The 16,598-nt window shown below is 70.1% G+C and overlaps 2 protein-coding genes across 13 annotated transcripts in view; one reads left to right on the top strand and one right to left on the bottom strand.

Moving 5' to 3' along the window:
- Nucleotides 1–241: 241 nt before the first annotated feature.
- On the bottom strand, nt 242–7,289 carry NOTUM (notum, palmitoleoyl-protein carboxylesterase). Of its 2 annotated transcripts, none has more exons than XM_051828434.2 (12): nt 7,137–7,289; nt 5,063–5,427; nt 4,317–4,369; nt 4,132–4,227; nt 3,915–3,975; nt 3,454–3,512; nt 3,134–3,236; nt 2,475–2,666; nt 2,294–2,394; nt 1,252–1,399; nt 993–1,040; nt 242–901 (listed from the first exon to the last, which is right to left on the bottom strand). In XM_051828434.2, the coding sequence occupies exons 2-12, from the start codon at nt 5,398–5,400 to the stop codon at nt 595–597; spliced, it is 1,506 nt and encodes a 501-aa protein (XP_051684394.1). In that variant the 5' UTR covers nt 5,401–5,427; nt 7,137–7,289; the 3' UTR covers nt 242–594. The 2 variants fall into 2 exon arrangements, with proteins under 2 accessions (XP_051684394.1, XP_051684395.1); XM_051828435.2 differs by lacking the exon at nt 7,137–7,289 and adding an exon at nt 6,160–6,290.
- ASPSCR1 (ASPSCR1 tether for SLC2A4, UBX domain containing) overlaps nt 4,222–16,598 on the top strand; it is a 35,870-nt gene continuing 23,493 nt past the window's right edge. Inside the window, exons 1-2 of one of the 11 annotated variants that reach the window (XM_051828432.2) lie at nt 4,222–4,362; nt 14,619–14,674. Coding sequence is in view for 4 of the 11 variants with exons in the window: in XM_051828427.2 (XP_051684387.2) it covers nt 13,954–14,055; nt 14,619–14,674 (158 nt within the window). In the remaining 7 variants the exon portion in view is untranslated. Of the gene's footprint in view, nt 4,363–11,821; nt 11,921–13,865; nt 14,056–14,268; nt 14,432–14,618; nt 14,675–16,598 lie in introns of those variants that run through there. The other 10 variants (XM_051828433.2, XM_070060126.1, XM_051828427.2 and 7 more) reach the window with 10 other exon arrangements.

Here is a 16,598-nt window from a genome sequence, read left to right as displayed (position 1 = left end):
CCATTTGGGGGGTGAACCAGTGGAAGGAAGACCTTTCTCTCTGTCTCTCTCTCTCACTGTCTAACTCTGCCTAATAATAATAAAAGAGATTTATTTATTTATCTGAAAGGCAGAGTTACGGAGGCAGAGAGAGAAAGGAGCGTTCACTGAGCCTTCTCCGGCCGGGGTCAGAGGTCGGGAGCCCTTGGCCCCGCCCATGCCCTCACCCACCCCCCCAAAGAAACACAGCTGCAGCGTGAGGCTCTTTTGTCATCTTTTTTTTCATTATTTAAAAAAAATATGTTACAAAACAATATCATTCATCATAGAGTTCTTATTTTCCTTTTTAAAAAATTAAAGTAATAAAAAAGTCACTTTATAAAATAATACAAAAGGGCATGATTGGCGGGGCTGGGCTGGGCGGGGCTGTCCCAGCCAGGCTGGGGATCCAGTGCTTGGTCTCCGGGCGGGGCCGGCTCCCCGCGGGGCGGGGCCGGCTCCTCGCGGGGCGGGGCCGGCTCCCCGCGGGGCGGGGCCGGCTCCTCGCGGGGCGGGGCCGGCTCCCCGCGGGGCGGGGCCGGCTCCCCGCGGGGCGGGGCCGGCTCCAGGGCGCCCCTAGCGGGCACTGCTCAGCAGGCCCAGCAGCTTGCTGGGCTCCAGTCCCTGCTGCTGGGCCACGGCCTGCACGTCGAAGCCCATGTGCATGAGGAACTGGGCCACGCTCATCTCCTGCCCCGTGAACTGGTCCCGGATGGTGGGGCACGAGGGGTTGCAGTGCGGCCAGGGGCAGCTGTCCACCAGGCGGGTGGGGCAGCCCTTCAGAGGGGCTCTGCCCGCCTTGTGGTTCTCCTGCAGGCTGCGGTCCCAGCAGTGCAGCGCCCGGGGCAGCGAGGTCCCCTTCACCTGGACCTCGGTCCAGTGGCTGCAGACAGACAGAGGCAGGCTCAGCAGCCCGGAGGGGCCGGGCCGCAGCACGCCCTGCCCGGGGTGGGGGTGGGGGGCTGGACACCGACCTGCGAATGATGATCTCGTGGGACAGGCAGGCGGGCGCAAAGCTGGCCCTGGCGGGGAGACAGCCGCTGTGAGCCTCACGCCCCCTGCCCCGCCCCGCCCCCTCCCTGAGGCTCCCGCTGCCCCTCGACCCTGCCCTCTGCGCCCCAAGTGCCCTCTCCGAGCGCCCCTTGTCGCGGGCGGCAGCCGGAGGCGGTGGGGAGGGAGGACCCCAGGCATCTTCTGAGGCCTTGGCCCCTCGGAGGGGCCGCCCCCACTCACGGCACGTCTCTGAGCGTCTCGCGCAGCTCGCGGCCCAGGTTCTGGATGTAGAGCCACTGCCCCTCCTGCACCGGCTGCCCCGTCAGGTGCACGTTGTCCACGGTCAGCTGGGCCTCGTCAAACAGCCACTGCACCACGAACACCGGGCCTGGGGGCGGACACAGGGCTGGGGGCGGGCACCGGGCCGGGGGCGGGCCCAGGGCTGGGGGCGGGGCAGCCGGCCAGGGGATGGGCCCAGGGCTGGGGACGGACACAGGGCTGAAGGCGGGGACCGGGCCGGGGGCGGGCCCAGGGCTGGGGGCGGGCCAGGGCTGGGGACGGACACAGGGCTGGGGGAGGGCACCGGGCCGGGAGGCGGGGCAGCGGTTCAGGGGGCGGGCCAAGAGCTGGGGGCGGGCCAGGGCTGGGGACGGACACAGGGCTGGGGGAGGGCACCGGGCCGGGAGGCGGGGCAGCGGTTCAGGGGGCGGGCCAAGAGCTGGGGGCGGGCCAGGGCTGGGGACGGACACAGGGCTGGGGGAGGGCACCGGGCCGGGAGGCGGGGCAGCGGGCCAGGGGGCGGGCCAGGGCTGGGGGCGGACACAGGGCTGGGGGAGGGCACCGGGCCGGGAGGCGGGGCAGCGGTTCAGGGGGCGGGCCAAGAGCTGGGGGCGGGCCAGGGCTGGGGACGGACACAGGGCTGGGGGAGGGCACCGGGCCGGGAGGCGGGGCAGCGGGCCAGGGGGCGGGCCAGGGCTGGGGGCGGACACAGGGCTGGGGGCGGGGACCGGGCCGGGGGCGGGCACAGGGCTGGGCTCCGGCCGCCACCCGCGTGGCCTCCCTCTGAGCAGGACCCTTCAGTGTGACCACGGCCCCCTTGCCCTCAGTGTGGCGCAGTGAAGGGCCCCTCCCAGGTACAGGGCAGCCCACCACCCTGGGGTGACGGGACCAGGGCTTTCAGAGCTGGAAGCAGTAGCAGCAGCCCCCGTCAGCCTCGCGGGCGGGGCTGTGTGGTCTGGCTGGACCTCGGACGTCCAGGGGTGGCCGTGGCAGGCCCACTCACAGCGCAGCGTGGGGTAGACCTTGTAGCCGAAGAAGCAGTTCCACTCCTCGCCCTCCTTGAACTGGCGCCGGCAGCGCTCCGGGACCACCCCGTTCCAGTACCTGGGGCCACGGCTCAGGTCAGGCCCGGGAGGGCCCTTGCCCCAGCCCCCACGCCCTCGCCCCAGGCCCCGTGCAGCCACCTGATGCCGCGGCGGATGGCTTCCGTGGGCGCGCAGGTGACGGTGTCCACACAGCCCGTGCGGCGGTACTGCTTGTTGTCCAGGAACCAGCCGGAGTCGGCCAGGCCCCGCACCTGGATGGACGGGTGGCCCAGCGCCTCCAGCTGCTCGGCCACGCGGTCCACGTTCAGCAGCACCCCGGTGCCCCCAGCACTGCAGGGAGGCCGACCGTGAGGCCAGGTGGCCCCGGGGCTGCTCAGCCCCCAGCCTGCGCCCGCTGGAGGGGCAGGGGCCCTGGCGCGTCCTGAGTGGACACGTGCCCCGTTCACGGTTCAGGGGCAAGGCCTTCCAGGACCTGGCTCAGAGCCAAGGCCGGCAGCCGCCCTGCTTCCACCGTCCGGAGCTGGTCCCCTCCCCCCACCTCAGTTTCCAGAGCGTCCATTCCTTGCCTGCCAGCCGCAGCCACCAACGGGAGTGACCCCCGCCTACCAGGACCCCCGAGCAGGCAGCCCAGCGCTGGTCTGGACGGCTCCCAGTCGCCGAGCTCTGGGACACAGGTGCTGGCTCCAGCCCCTCCCCCTCCCTCTCCCCTGCCAAGGCCGGGCCTGGCGAGAGGGAAGCCGCCGGCGCTGTCCCCTGGCGGCCGCGGCCTCGCCCTCCCACGCCCGCGCCCTGCGCACCTGCTCCCGGCCAGCAGCAGCACTTTGGCCCCGCCGAGCCCTCTGCCCAGCAGCTCCCGCACCACCTCCTGGATGATGAGCGCGCCCAGGAAGGCGTAGCCGTCTGCGCGGAGGGGCGTGGCTTCAGCTGCAGGGAGGGGCTTGGGGATCTGGGAGGGGCGGGAGGGGCTGGGGTAGACGGGGGCGGGAGGAGGAGCCAGTGCGGGAGGCAGGCGGGGACCCTCCCCCTCCTCTGGGAAGACCCGGAGTGAGGACCCCGTCCGGGCCAGGCCGCGCGCCCGAGCAGGGGGCGGGAGGGCGCGCAGAGGCGGGGGACTCACTCTTCTCGGATTTGGGGGAGGCCCCACTCCACACGTCGCTGGAGCAGTAAGGAACGAAGCTGTAACAGAGAGACCCTGAGAGCCGCGCAGGAAGGCCCCGCCCAGACAGGACCCCCGCCCAGGAGGGCCCCCCTTACACCATGTAACAGAGAGACCCTGAGAGCCGCGCAGGAAGGCCCCGCCCAGACAGGACCCCCGCCCAGGAGGGCCCCCCTTACACCATGTAACAGAGAGACCCTGAGAGCCGCGCAGGAAGGCCCCGCCCAGACAGGACCCCCGCCCAGGCGGGCCCCCCTTACACCATGTAACAGAGAGACCCTGAGAGCCGCGCAGGAAGGCCCCGCCCAGACAGGACCCCCGCCCAGGCGGGCCCCCCTTACACCATGTAACAGAGAGACCCTGAGAGCCGCGCAGGAAGGCCCCTCCCAGACAGGACCCCCGCCCAGGAGGGCCCCCCTTACACCATGTTGGCGTTCCACCAGTGCGGGTTCTCTTCTGGCTGTGAGGACAGGATCCCCGTGCCTGGGGGGGGGGAGGGGAGACTGTACAGGGGTGGGGGCAGGGGAAGACGGCTGTGCACCTCCCCCCGGCTGTGACGCTGGGGGGGCATCAACCCCTGGGGGCCGGAAACCAATGTGCGAGAGGGGAATCCGGGCTGGGGGCTTCCTCCCGACTGACCTGTGCGAGTGCGCGGCCAGTCCTTGGAGCTCATGAGGCGCCGCATGGTGTCGTACCTGGAGTCACAGCTCTCGCGGCTGAAGCAGTACCAGCCACCTGCGGGCGGTCTGCGGGCTCAGGACCGCACACCCCGAGCGGCCCGGCCCGCCCCGCCCCGCCCCGCCGCCTCTGGCCCCGGGACGCACCTTCCAGGAAGAGGAGCCAGCGCCGACTGCCCTTGGACTCCTTCAGGTAATATCTGCGCGGGAGGACGCCCGAGCGCGGTCAGCGGGACTGCCGGCAGGGCGCCCCGAGTCCCGCGCCGCGCCGCGCTCCGGGCCCCAAAGGGTGGCTCCACCTGTCGTGGCCTAGCGCGCGGCGGCCGCACGGGGGCGCCCGCGTCCAGGCCCGCGCACAGCGCCCCTGCGGGGCCGCCCGTCCCGGGAGGGGGCGCTCGCGGGGCGGGGACGGGCCGCGCGGGGCGCTGTGGTCCGTGGAAAATCCCCACGGCCCGCCTGGCATGGGACCCGCGGTAACCTCGGCTCGGAGGACGTCGCGTTCCCCTGGGCTGTCGTCGAGGCCCCGCGCGCAGGGGCGCCCCCGCCTCCCACCTCGCGGCTCCCCCTCCTCCACGTGCGTCCCGTGTCCCCGCCCCGTGCCCCTGCAGCCGGGGCCGGCTCCCCGGTGGTCCCCTAGGCTAGGCGCGACAGGGCTCTCCCCGCCATCCGCCCCCCGCCCCGGGGGTGGCCTCCTGACTGCCGTCTCCCCGCCCCGCACCCAAGGACCCGAGCAGCCAGGCTGGGCACCGGCGGTGGCCGAGGGGTCAGTGCCCGTGCTGGGCGGCGGCCAGGCCGGCAGGCGCTGCTCCCCCGCCCCGGGCGGCGAGTTTCGGAACTGGGGCCTAGCGAGGGGGCGAGGGGCGAGGGGGCAGGGGGGCGGGCTCGGGCCCTACCCGGCCGGGCTTCCGTCGTTGCAAGTTACGGACGTGTTGAGCAGGAGGTGCAGGCGCAGGTCCTCGTTTAGCTGCTGCGCGGAGCAGGGGTACAGGGACTGCGCCAGGCTCTTGACCTGCGCCATGAAGCTGTCCATGTTGCCCTCTACGGCCGTGAAGTCCAGCGGGAAGCTCTCCACCGGCTGCCCGGCCCCCGGCGCCGCCTCGGTCTGCTGTGCGGGCGGCGGCGGGGGCGGCGGCTGCTGTCCGCGGCGCCGCCAGGTCTTCCTGGCCGCGCCGCCCCCGGCCCAGTGCAGCAGGCCGAGGATCAGCAACAACACGCGCACCCCTCGGCCCATGGCCGCGACAGTCGGGCCCGCGGCCACCTGCGGAGAGCGGGCGGCCTTGAGGCGGCGGCGGCGGGGGGCGCGGGCCGGGGGCGCCGCCGCGCCTGCCTGCTGGCCCCCCGCGCCGCGCACCGAGCCTGGCCGGGGAGGCGCGCGCGGCTCGGCGTCGAGGCTCCGCGGCTCGGGCTGGGCGCGCAGCGGCCGAGGGCAGCGGGAGGTCTGGGTGCGCTGGCTCCGGCCCGCGCCAATGAGCGGCGGGGGCTGCGGCGGCCCGGGTGCCCGCGCGTTAGATGTGCCGCCGCCGCCGCCGCCCGGGCTGGGCGCGGGGGGAGGGGGCCGCGCTCACTGCTTTCTTGGCGGAGGCTTTGCCTTTTCTTCCCAAACCGCAAGCCTGACCGAGGGGCCTGGACTACCCCGCCGTGGCCGCCGGAGGCGCTCCCGGCCCGGCTTCGTGGGGGGCAGCGCGGCCCGGCGGCCCCGGCGGCCCCATCCACCGCGGCCAGCCCGGCGCCGCCGCCGCCGCCGCCGCCCCCGGGGCTGCTGGAAGGGGCGGCGGCGCCGAGCGAGGCTTTTCCGCGCCGGGGGGCGCTGCGCGCGGGGCGCGGCGGGGCCGGTCCCGACGGGCCAGGGGGCGCGGGGCGAGCGCGCTCACCTGCGGCCGCCAGCGTTCCTCCGCCGCCCACCGTCCAGGGCCAGAGCAGCCCGCGGGCGCCTCGGACCCCGGCCCGCATCCCTCCCCCTCCCCTCAACAGCCCAGGGCCCGGCGCTCACCGCGGCGCGCGCGGGCGGCCCCGTGGCCGGGCTCCTCGGCGTCGCTCGCCCTGCGCCGCCCGCTGGTGCGCCGGGCTCGGCTGTGCTCCCCGTCTGGCGCTGGCGCGGAGCCGCCAGGGACTTTTATCCCGCGGGGCCCCCGGGATCAAAGCGGCGGCGGACACAGGGCTGCGCGCGGAGGGGCCGGCAGTGGCGGCGCCGGGGCCTCCGGGAGGAGCGGACAGGTGTGGCGCGAGGCCCCGGCGCTCTGTGCCACCCGCGGGAGGGCCCCGGCGCCGCGGGGGAGTCGCCCTGGCCCGCGCCTGAGCGGGCACGTTCGGGGCGGCTCCCGGAGGCTCCGGGGCCGGAGGGGCGCGGGGTGAAGCCCGGGCTCGCCCCTTGCGCCCTGACCGCCGCGCCCCTCTCTCCCTGCCCCGCCGCCATCGACGGATGGGGCCGAGGGTCCCGGGAGCTGCCCGCTTGGCCCGGGCTCGGTGACCTCGGTGCACTCTGGCGCCTTGGCGCCGTCTCCCCGCCCTCCCCGCCGGCCTCTCCTCCGGGTGCCAGGGCTGCGGTCGCTGGACCCCGCGAATCCGCATAGCGTTTGCTGGGGAGGCTGCTTGGCGTGCGTTCCCCCATCTCCCTCCGCGTGCGCACAAATTGCGGCTCGCTGCCCTGTCTCCCCAGCGGTATCGGCCGCAGCCTGGGAGGGTCACTACACCCATAGGAAAGACAGAGAACAGGTTCTGCCTCTTGGGACGTGAGTCCAGACGTGGGCGGGGCTTCTGGAGCCCACCTGGTCGTTGGGGGCAGTGGGGAGGGCGCCTCAGCTCCTGGCCGGAGATGAGCGGTGGCCCCAGTAGCTGCCTCCTCTGAGAGCCCCTCGCCCTGCCTGCGTCCTGGCCAGTCCTGGGCCTGGAGGAGGAAGCCACACCCCCACCCCCACACAAGCCCACATGCAGGGCAGGTGTGCTGGCTCTGCTGACGCGGTGACCTACCGTCCAACGCCCTGGAGGCCGGCCGCGCCGCCTGGGAGCCGGGCACCACGGAGTAGGCGGGCCGGGTCAGGAGCTCTGTCCACTGCGCAGAGGCCGCCCTGCCCGGAAGCTGACAGGAGCCAGGGTCTGGCTAAGCTGTGCACGGGTGGTCCTGATGCTGTAGGGTCCATTTAAAGGGCCCTGCTCGGGGCTGGCCAGAAGAGTCCCTGCACACGCCCAGTCCACCAGGGAGGGCTGACCTCGATGGAGTTTCCTCACCGGGCAGGAAGCTGCCTCCAGGACACAGCGAGGCCCTGGGCAGGGGCAGGGTGCCCTCCAGCTGGATGGCCTCACTGCTCAGGGGTGTGCTGAGACCTGGCCCTGAGTCACTGCCCGGCGGGGGGATCCTGGGCAAGCCCCCACGCCCCCACCTCCAGTCCCTCGTCCTCCTCTTCTTCCACCTTTCCACCTTATCCTCCTCCTCCTCTTCTTCTTTTAAAGATTTATTTATTTATTTGAGAGGCAGAGTTAGAGAGAGAGAGAGACAGAGAGACAGAGGACTTCCATCCGCTGGTTCACTCCCCCGATGTCCACAATGGCTGGAGCTGATCCGATCTGAAGCCAGGAGCTTCTTTCAGGTCTCCCATGTGGGTGCAGGGCCCAAACACTTGGGCCATCTTCCACTGCTTTCCCAGGCCACAGCAGAGAGCTGGATCAGAAGTGGAGCAGCCGGGGCCGGCGCCGCGGCTCACTAGGCTAATCCTCCGCCTAGCGGTGCCGGTACACCGGGTTCTAGTCCCGGTTGGGGCGCCGGATTCTGTCCCAGTTGCCCCTCTTCCAGGCCAGCTCTCTGCTGTGGCCAGGGAGTGCAGTGGAGGATGGCCCAGGTGCTTGGGCCCTGCACCCCATGGGAGACCAGGAAAAGCACCTGGCTCCTGGCTCCTGCCATCGGATCAGCGCGGTGTGCCGGCCGCAGCGCGCCGGCCGCGGTGGCCATTGTGGGGTGAACCAACGGCAAAGGAAGACCTTTCTCTCTGTCTCTCTCACTGTCCACTCTGCCTGTCAAAAAAAAAAAAAAAAAAAGTGGAGCAGCTGGGACTTGAACCGGTACACATATGCGATGCTGGCACTGCAGGTGGTGGCTTTACCTGCTACGCCACAGCGCTGGCCCCAGGTCCTCTTCTGTAAAGCAGGGCAGTGCCCTGACCTCCCGGAGGGATTGGGGTGCCCGTGCGTGGAGCAGGGATGACGGCCAGCCCCCAGGACGGGAGGAGCTCGCACGTCTGCCCCTCTGGGGTCTGTGGATCTGGGATCCGATTTCGCCTGCACACTGAAACGAAATGAGTTCCTGTCTTGGTTTATTCAGCAGCAGTGGCTGAAGCAGAGGGGCTCAGACCCCACCCTGCCTCGCCACCATCCTGGTCTCAGTCGCTGCAGGCAGGGCCAGGGCCGGGGCTTCCAAGGCTGCTCACCCCGGTGTGCTGTGTCCAGCCTGGCCCTGTCCTTGCGTCCCTCCCCGCAGGGGCCAGTTCTGTCCTCACACCTGAGACTCCTTCACATTTTCTGGCGGGATCTTCTGGGAGGTCAGGCCCTTTGAGCCACCGGGTGCTGGACCTTCGCATCGAGGCCACCTGCGCTGAGACCAGTGGCCGGTGTGGCCCGGACAGGTACAAGGGGGACTCCAGAGCCTCCAGCCTCACCCATGGGGGTGGCCGGGGGCAAAGCAGGAGGCGTGGGCGCCGAGCGTGGCTGGCAGGAATGTGAAAGGTGAGCCTGCTGTCCCACGCCTGGGGGCCAGGTGTTCCCAAGCAACTGACCACAGGGGCTCACATGAAAGCTTGTACTGAGGGGCTGGCGTGTGGTTGTGGTGCAGTGGGCTAAGCGGCCACCTGCGATGCCAGAATCCTGTATAAGCAGTTGGCATCCTGCTGCCCCAGCTCTTCTTGTTATTGTTAACATTTCGGGCTGGCGCCGCGGCTCACTAGGCTAATCCTCCGCCTAGCGGCACCGGCACACCGGGTTCTAGTCCCGGTTGGGGTGCCGGATTCTGTCCTGGTTGCCCCTCTTCCAGGCCAGCTCTCTGCTGTGGCCTGGGAGTGCAGTGGAGGATGGCCCAAGCGCTTGGGCCCTGCACCCCATGGGAGACCAGGAGAAGCACCTGGCTCCTGCCATCGGATCAGCGCGGTGCACTGGCCGCAGCGCGCCGGCCGCGGCGGCCATTGGAGGGTGAACCAACGGCAAAGGAAGACCTTTCTCTCTGTCTCTCTCTCTCACTGTCCATTCTGCCTGTCAAAAAAAAAAAAAAATTCCACTTAATTTATTCAAAAGGCAGAGTTACAGAGAGAGTAGGAGAGACAGAGAGACAGAGAATGATCTTCCACACGCTCGTTCACTCCCCAAATGGCTGACACGCCAGGGCTGGGCCAGCCTAAAGCCAGGAGCCAGGAGCGTCATCCGGGTCTCCCACGTGGGTGCAGGGGCCCAGCGCTCGGGCCGTCCTCTGCTGCTTTCTCAGACGCTTTAACAGGGAGCTGGGTGGGAAGTGGAGCGGCCGGGACTCGAACCGGCGCTCATCCAGGATGCCAGTGCTGCAGGTGATGGCTTAACCCACTGCGCCATGGTGCTGACCCCTCTGGCTGCCCCGCTTCTAGTCCGGCTCCCAGTTAATGCACCTGGGAGCCATGATGCACGTGCTTGGCCCTGCCACCCACATGGGAGACGAGACGGAGTTCCAGGCTCTTGGCTTCTATGTGGCCCAGCCCTGGTCACTGAGGCTCGCTCTCTCTCTCTCTCTCTCTCTCTCTCTCTGTCTTTGAAGTAAAATAAACAAATATAAAAATAAAAGAAGCGTTCGCACGTGCGTGTTCAGAGCAGCGTGACCCAGCCACAGCCCGGGGTCGGAGGGATCAGCTGCAGGACGGCCATGCCCTGGTGTGTGCTCCAGCCCTAGAGGAATGACGTTGTGACACGGACGCAGGCTCCGGCACGGCTGGCCAGACACAGACGGCGCCCGCCGTGTGACAGCAGGAGGTGTCCAGGAGACAGACCCGGGAACACTGAGTGTCCACGGGGCAGGGCACGAGCAGGGGCTGCTACTGGGTGCCGGTTTCTCCCCGGGGTGAGGGAGCCTCTGCAGCGACTGTGCTGGTCGCCCGCACTGTGGACACACTGAGCACCAGGGAGTGTCCACTCGAGTGGTCGCTTCACGCTCTGTGATTTTTACCTAGAAAAACGCAGCAGTGGGTCAGACTGCTGAGGGTCAGCCAGGGGTGCAGGGCTGCGGTGGGCTGGTCATGCCTGGAAACCTCCCTGGCCCGACTGCTCATCACACAGCTGTCCCCTACAGAGTCTGTGTGGCGCAGGTGACCTGTGGCCTCGTCCCTGCTGCCCTGTGGCTGGTCTCAGCCTCAGGCTCCTGGGCTGTGAAAGGGCAGGAGGCCACAGAGCATCAGACAGGCAAGCTGTGCAGGGGTCAGCCCCGTTCTCAGCTAAGGTGTCCGCAGGGCAGACACCCAGGCTTGGGGTGAGGAGCAGGACGACGTCCGAGTCACCATGCTGCACGGGTCCCTGGAAGCCACCCGGCCTGCGGGGCTCCTGCTGGGGTGGGCGGCAGGTGCCCCTGGCTTAGCCTTGAGCCCCCAGGCGTGCCCAGAGGGGGGCTGCACTCTCTGGGGAGCCCCCGGGGTACAGGAGAGGGTGCAGGGCTGCTTAACCGGCCCTGCTGTGGGGAGGTGGGGGGGCAGCAGAGGTCAGCACCGGGAGTCACGGGCCTTCCTGCAGGGGAGAGGAGAGTGGCCGGTGCGGGGGCAGGTTCTGGGGGAAGGCAGATGGCAGCGTGGGGAGCCCACCAGACCCTCTGAGGGCTCTGACACGTGAAGACCAGGCCACTGGCCTAGGCCTCTGGGACTCAGGATGACCTGGCTCCCTGGGCTGGGCAGGGCGATTGCTCAGTGCTGCACAGCCAGCTCCCTCCCCAGGCTCTGCCCAGCTGCTGCCTGGCGTCTGGGGCCCAGCTGCTGCGCGCTGGCCTCAGCTACCCTGACTTGTACGGCCACCTGGGCAGCTCTGCGCCTCAGCTGCTGGCTGCTGGGGGGTGGGGAAACTGGGCAGGCCAACCCCTCCCCTGGTGGCTTGCTCTAGGAGGCCCCCGCCCCAGGAAGGGCCTCAGGGCCGGGGTTCCCATGCAGCTTGCCCCCCCCCCGTTCAGTGTCCCCAAAGCCCCCTCCCATCAGCAGGCTTCCCCCGTGGTTGAGCCCCAGAGCCCTGCCAAGCAAAGCCCCCCCAGAGCTATCTGGGGTGAAAGGCGGTGGGGATCTCAGCGGGTCTTTGGGGGGGGGAGCTGCTCCTAGGCCGACCTCCAGCGCCTGGGGGTCACCTGGCAGAGAGCCTGCCCGGCTGCCCAGCCCAGCGAGCTCAGCCCGGCCCCACCCACCCTGTAGCCCTCGCTCCCCCAGCCGAGCCAGGGCGCGGGCCATGTGACCCCAGCCGGCCCTCCCTCCGCCCTGGGGAGGCAGAAACAAACCCTCAGATCTCGCCACTGGGAGCCTTTCAGCGCCTGCGACATCAAAGGGGCAGCGGAGGCGGCAGATGCTTCCCTTAAAGGGCCATGCCACTTTAATTCAAAGCAGATCCTGGGAACAGCTGTCTAGCGGCCCGCCCAGGAGGGGGGTGAGGAGGAGGCTGGCGGCCGGCTGTCCAGAGGGCGGGCAGGACCTGAGCCCAAGACAGCGCCAGGCAGGAGCCCCGTGCTCACGGCGGCAGCTTAGACCCTTGGTGAGAGAGTGTGATGGCTTCTGCCCACCCAGGTAGGAGCTGAGGCCTGGACCTGCCTGGCTGTCTGCCCGTGTGGAGGCCGCTGGCAGCTCCAGGCACCAGGGGAAGGCTCCCTGATGGCCACTTGCCCACCCAGACGTGAGGAGGACACGCTAGGAAGAGACAGAGGGGGAAAGAGCTCAGTAGAAGGCAGGGTAGAGACAAGGAGGGGCCGGGGGAAGACACAGCCCGGTGCCCCTACGCGGCAGGTGCGGTGGGGCCCAGGCGGCCTCGGCAGGGACCCCAGCTGTGTCTTCTGGGTGGGCCCAGGGCCTCCCCCAGCCCACCTTTCACTGTGGAGGTCCTCCACTCCCAGGAGGGGAGCCCTGCCGCTGCTCCTGGGGTCGCCCGCCGGGTGTGACGCTTGGCTCCCGGCAGGGAGGGGCTGCACCTGGTGCCCTTCGCAGGGACTCCCGGGGTACCACCCGGGGAGGGGGCTCCTCCTGCCCCGAGTGGCTGCGTGTGGCCGGGCTGCAGTCGAGGCAACGGGAGGGTGTGAGGAGCAAGGGCAGAGCCCCACCCAAGCCCACGGGGCAGCCTGTGCAGAGGGGCGCAGTGGGTGGGGCCAGGTGGGGCCAGGACACGCCTTGTTTTACACCTCAGTGTTAGGGGAGGATGGATTTATATGGAAGGGAGAACACCAGAGAGAGGCAGACACCCACGCACCCACCCACCCCCACACCCCATCGGCTTCCATCTGCTGGTTCACTCCCCAAATGGCCACACAGCCTGGTCTGGGCCAAGCCAACACCGGGAGCCTGGAACTCCACCCGGTCTCCCACGGGAGCTGCGCCGGCTCCCAGCTGGGTGCCAGCGTTGCCTGCGGTGCTGCCCCTTCTCCCCCTGCTTCCGGCCTGCAGACCCCGCCTCCCCCGCGGGGCTCGGGCCTTGGGGCCGCGGGCTGAGACTTCTCGGCCGTCAGGAGCCTCCGTCTGCCCGCAAGCTCTGGGTTCAGTTTCTGGCACAGCAAATTCACTCAGCAACCTCTGGACACACAGTCTGTATTCTCTAGTGACGTGTGCGCCAGGGAGAGGAATAGCCCGGCTAAGGCACCTCCTGCGGCGCTGCATCCCACGTGGGCCCGGGTTCGAGCCCCGGCTGCTCCACTTCTGATTCAGCTCTCTGCTGTGGAAAGCAGAAGCCGGCCAAGTGCCAAGAGTCAGAGCTCACAGGCTCAGCCAGGGGGACCCCGCAGACTCCAGCCGGGCCACGGCTCAGGCCATGTGTCCTGGGGGCCGGCCAGTCGTGGGCCATTTGGCCGCCTGGACCCTTCAAGCCTGGATCCGGACTGTGGAGAGGCCCAGGCTGCTCAGCTCTGAGGACGGCCTCGGCCATGACAGGCGGTGTGGGCGGCCCCGCTGCTGTCAGTCCAGGAGCCCCAGGTGTGCCCGCCCCGCCCCCAGCACCGAATTCGGAATTCAGCCGGGTCAGGACAGGCAGCTGGCCATTAGCGGCCCGGGGGCGGGGTGTGAGGGGTCAGAACATGGACCCAGCGGCCGCGGGGTCGGGGGTCGGCACGGACCCGGCGGCCGCGGGGTCGGGGGCTGTCGCTGCTCTGGGTCTCCTGGCTCCCTCAGAAACGCCTCATTGGCCCGGGCTTGGCCAAGGGAAGCCCCCCGGGGCCGAGGAAGCGTCCCTGCCGCCGGGCTGAAGCCCAGGGCCAGCAGAGGGCCGGGGCGGTGCGGGGCCGGGGCGGGGGCCGCAGAGACAGGCGGGCGGCCGTGAGGGCCGGCACTGAGAGCCAGCCGTGCGCCTTCCGCCCGGGCCGGCGCTGGCGGCTACTCCACGAGAGTGGACGTCCGGCAGGGACACCGGGGCCCCCACGGCGCCCGTTGAGGGCACCGCGCGCCCCGCTCCTCAGAGCGCCGGCTGCGCGGGCCAGGGGCGGGGCCCGAGCGCAGGGGCGGGGCCTGGGGCCCGGAAGGGCGCGGCGGCCCCGCCCCCGCCGGCCGCGTGGCTGTGCGTCCCGGCTGTTGCCGATAAAGTTGTTTGAAGCCCGGCCGGCCGCGGGTCACGTGAGCGGAAGATGGCGGCCCCGGCAGGCGGCGGCGGCTCCGCGGTGTCGGTGCTGGCCCCGAACGGGCGGCGCCACACGGTGAAGGTGACGCCTAGCACCGTGCTACTGCAGGTGCGGCAGCCGGCCGGCGGGGCGGCCGGGCGGACGGGCGGACGGGCGAGCGAGCGGGTCCGCCGCGCCGGCCCGCCCCCCGCGGTTGGCTTCGGGCCTCGGGGCCGGGCCTCGGGCGAGCCCGTGGTGGGCGCGGCCTGAGGGGGCCAATGAGCGGGCTCTTGCCCGGGAGGCCCCGCCCACCTGGCTCGGCGGGCGCCGGGGTTTGCGCGGGGGTCGCAGGGGCGTGGCGCGCCGGCCCCACGTGCGCGGTCCCGGCGTCCCGGGCCGCTGGGGTGGCCGCGGTCCGTGCGCCCGGCGGGGGTTCTGCTGAGTCACTCGCTGCTCCGTGGCGGAGGTCGGGGCGCCGTGCGGCCGGAGCGGCACCCTGGCCCCGGTCTGGCCCCGTGGGCAGCGCTCGCGGGCACGCCCAGCGGGGATCCCAGGGTGGGAGGCAGGAAGCGTGGGCCGCGGAGCTGGCCGGCCCCGGGGCGCGCGGAGCGGGCCTCGTGGGAGGTCGGGGCGTGACGGGGCTTGGCCCTGGGCGGCCCCTGCACTGAGGTTCGCTTTGTCCTCTTCTCTAGGTCCTGGAGGACACGTGCCGGTGTCAGGACTTCAACCCCAATGAGTATGATCTGAAGTGAGTTTGGGGTTTGCCTTGGGCAGGGCGCCAGGCGTCCACGCCCCCTCCCTGGAGGAGCCGTGGGCGACTGGACCCCGCCCTGAGGTCCGCCTTTCCTCTGGCTTTGCCCCTGGCCGCAGGTCCTCCTGCGCTGTCCTCTCCTGCGGCCTTTTCCCACTCCGTGTTGCTCTCCTGCGTCTCGCGACACCTGTCGGGGTTCGAGACCCACCCGACCCACGGCGTGCAGCGTGGTCTCCGGTGGGGCCCTGGGAAATGAGAGGAAGCTCTGCCAGCCGTGGGCGGAGCCCTGTGGTCTCGCCCGTGGGCCCTCCGCAGAGGCTGTCCGGATTCCCGGTCTGAGCCCTCGTGGGGAGACGTGGGTTTCTCCCGCTCCCGCTGAGCCTTACACCTTAAAGACCCACCCCAAGGCATCACGTCCTGGCCTCGGGCCAGACTTGTCCCCGCCGTCCTGCTCCCCCAGCCTGTCGGGGGTGCCCAGGGAGAGGCTCTGCAGGGGACACTGCAGCCCAGAGCCCGCGGCGTGTGCTGTGCCACCTCTGGTCTCTGGATCTCGCGGTGCCAGGCCGCGCTGGCCTGGAGCCAGCAGCACTCACCGAGCTCGGCCGCGGGGCCCAGTGCCCGTGCTCTCGGGGTTCCTGGGCAGCAGCTGCGGTGTCCTGGACTCCGCACGCTGATGGCATTTCTAGTCGCCTTCTGGCCGTGGTGAGGGTTGGTGCTGGGTGTGCACCTGGGCCCTCAGCGGCGCAGCTCGGGAAGCCGGCAGGCGTCGGGTGGCTGCCGTGGCGTTTGCCGCATTCGGCTGTCACGGTCTCCCCCAGCTTCTTATTTTCCCATTTAGTACTTTTTTCCTTCTGTGGGTTCCCACACCCCAGAATTTCAGAGGTTGGAGCTAGTGGGGCTGGCATTCAGCCCGGGGCTGAGACACCAAGGCGCCGTGCCCGGCTCTGCGCCCGCGTCCTGCCCGCTCGCGCCCTGGGAGGCGGCGGTGGGGGCTGCAGTGGCCGGGTCCCTGCCCCCACGAGGGAGCCTGCGCCGAGGTCTCGGCCCAGCCCAGGTCTGGCCCAGCTCTGGTGTTTGGGAGCAAAGCGGCGGAGGGGGACGCTCTCTGTCCTTCCACCTCTGAAACAGAGAAAACAGCGCAGAGTTCAGTGTGACGCCAGAAACAGGAAACGGGTCTCGCCCTTCTGGGCGCTGTCTCTTTTTTCCCCAGATTTATTCATTTGTTTATTTGAGAGACAGAGAGACACAAAGAGACAGAGCTCCCATCCGCTGGTTCACTCCCCAGATGTCTTCAACAGCTGTGGCTGAGCCAGGCTGCACCCAGGAGCCAGGAGCGCCATCCGGGCCTCCCCGGCCAGCGGCAGGGGCCGGACGGGCAGCGGAGCATCCGGGGCCTGAGTGGCCCAAGGCTTCGCCTGCGGGACCACAGTGCTGCCCTGTCTGTGCACTCTGCTTGAACGGCAGGGACACAGAGGCAGAGTTTCCGTCCACAGGTTCCCTCCCCAGTGCCCGCAGCAGCCAGGGCTGGGCCAGGCCAAAGCTGGAGGCCCCGTCCTGGTCTCGGGCGCCGGGCGTGTGGGCCCCGATCCGGCCCCTGCTGCTCCCCAGGGGTGCCCACGAGTGCGGTTGGGACAAGCAGCAGGCACCCTGACACAGGACACGGTGTCCCCAGTGTCCCCCGCCGCGCCACCATCCTCCCTCCTGCCTTGGGTGCCTCCTCTCGTGTCCCTGGGAGGGCTCTGGGCCGGCCCCCCCTTTTCCCTTTTTTTTTATAAAGATTTATTTACTTATTTGAAAGAATTACACAGAGAGAGAAGGAGAGGCAGAGACAGAGAGAGGTCTTCCATCCGCTGGTTCACTCCCCAGTTGGCCGCAATGGCCGGAGCTGTGCTGATCCGAAGCCAGGAGCCAGGAGCTTCTT

The sequence above is a fragment of the Oryctolagus cuniculus genome, chromosome 17 (assembly GCF_964237555.1).
Source record: "Oryctolagus cuniculus chromosome 17, mOryCun1.1, whole genome shotgun sequence".
NCBI lineage: Eukaryota > Metazoa > Chordata > Mammalia > Lagomorpha > Leporidae > Oryctolagus > Oryctolagus cuniculus.
Note: the sequence above shows the minus strand (reverse complement) of the source record. Positions and strands in the feature narration are given on the sequence as shown.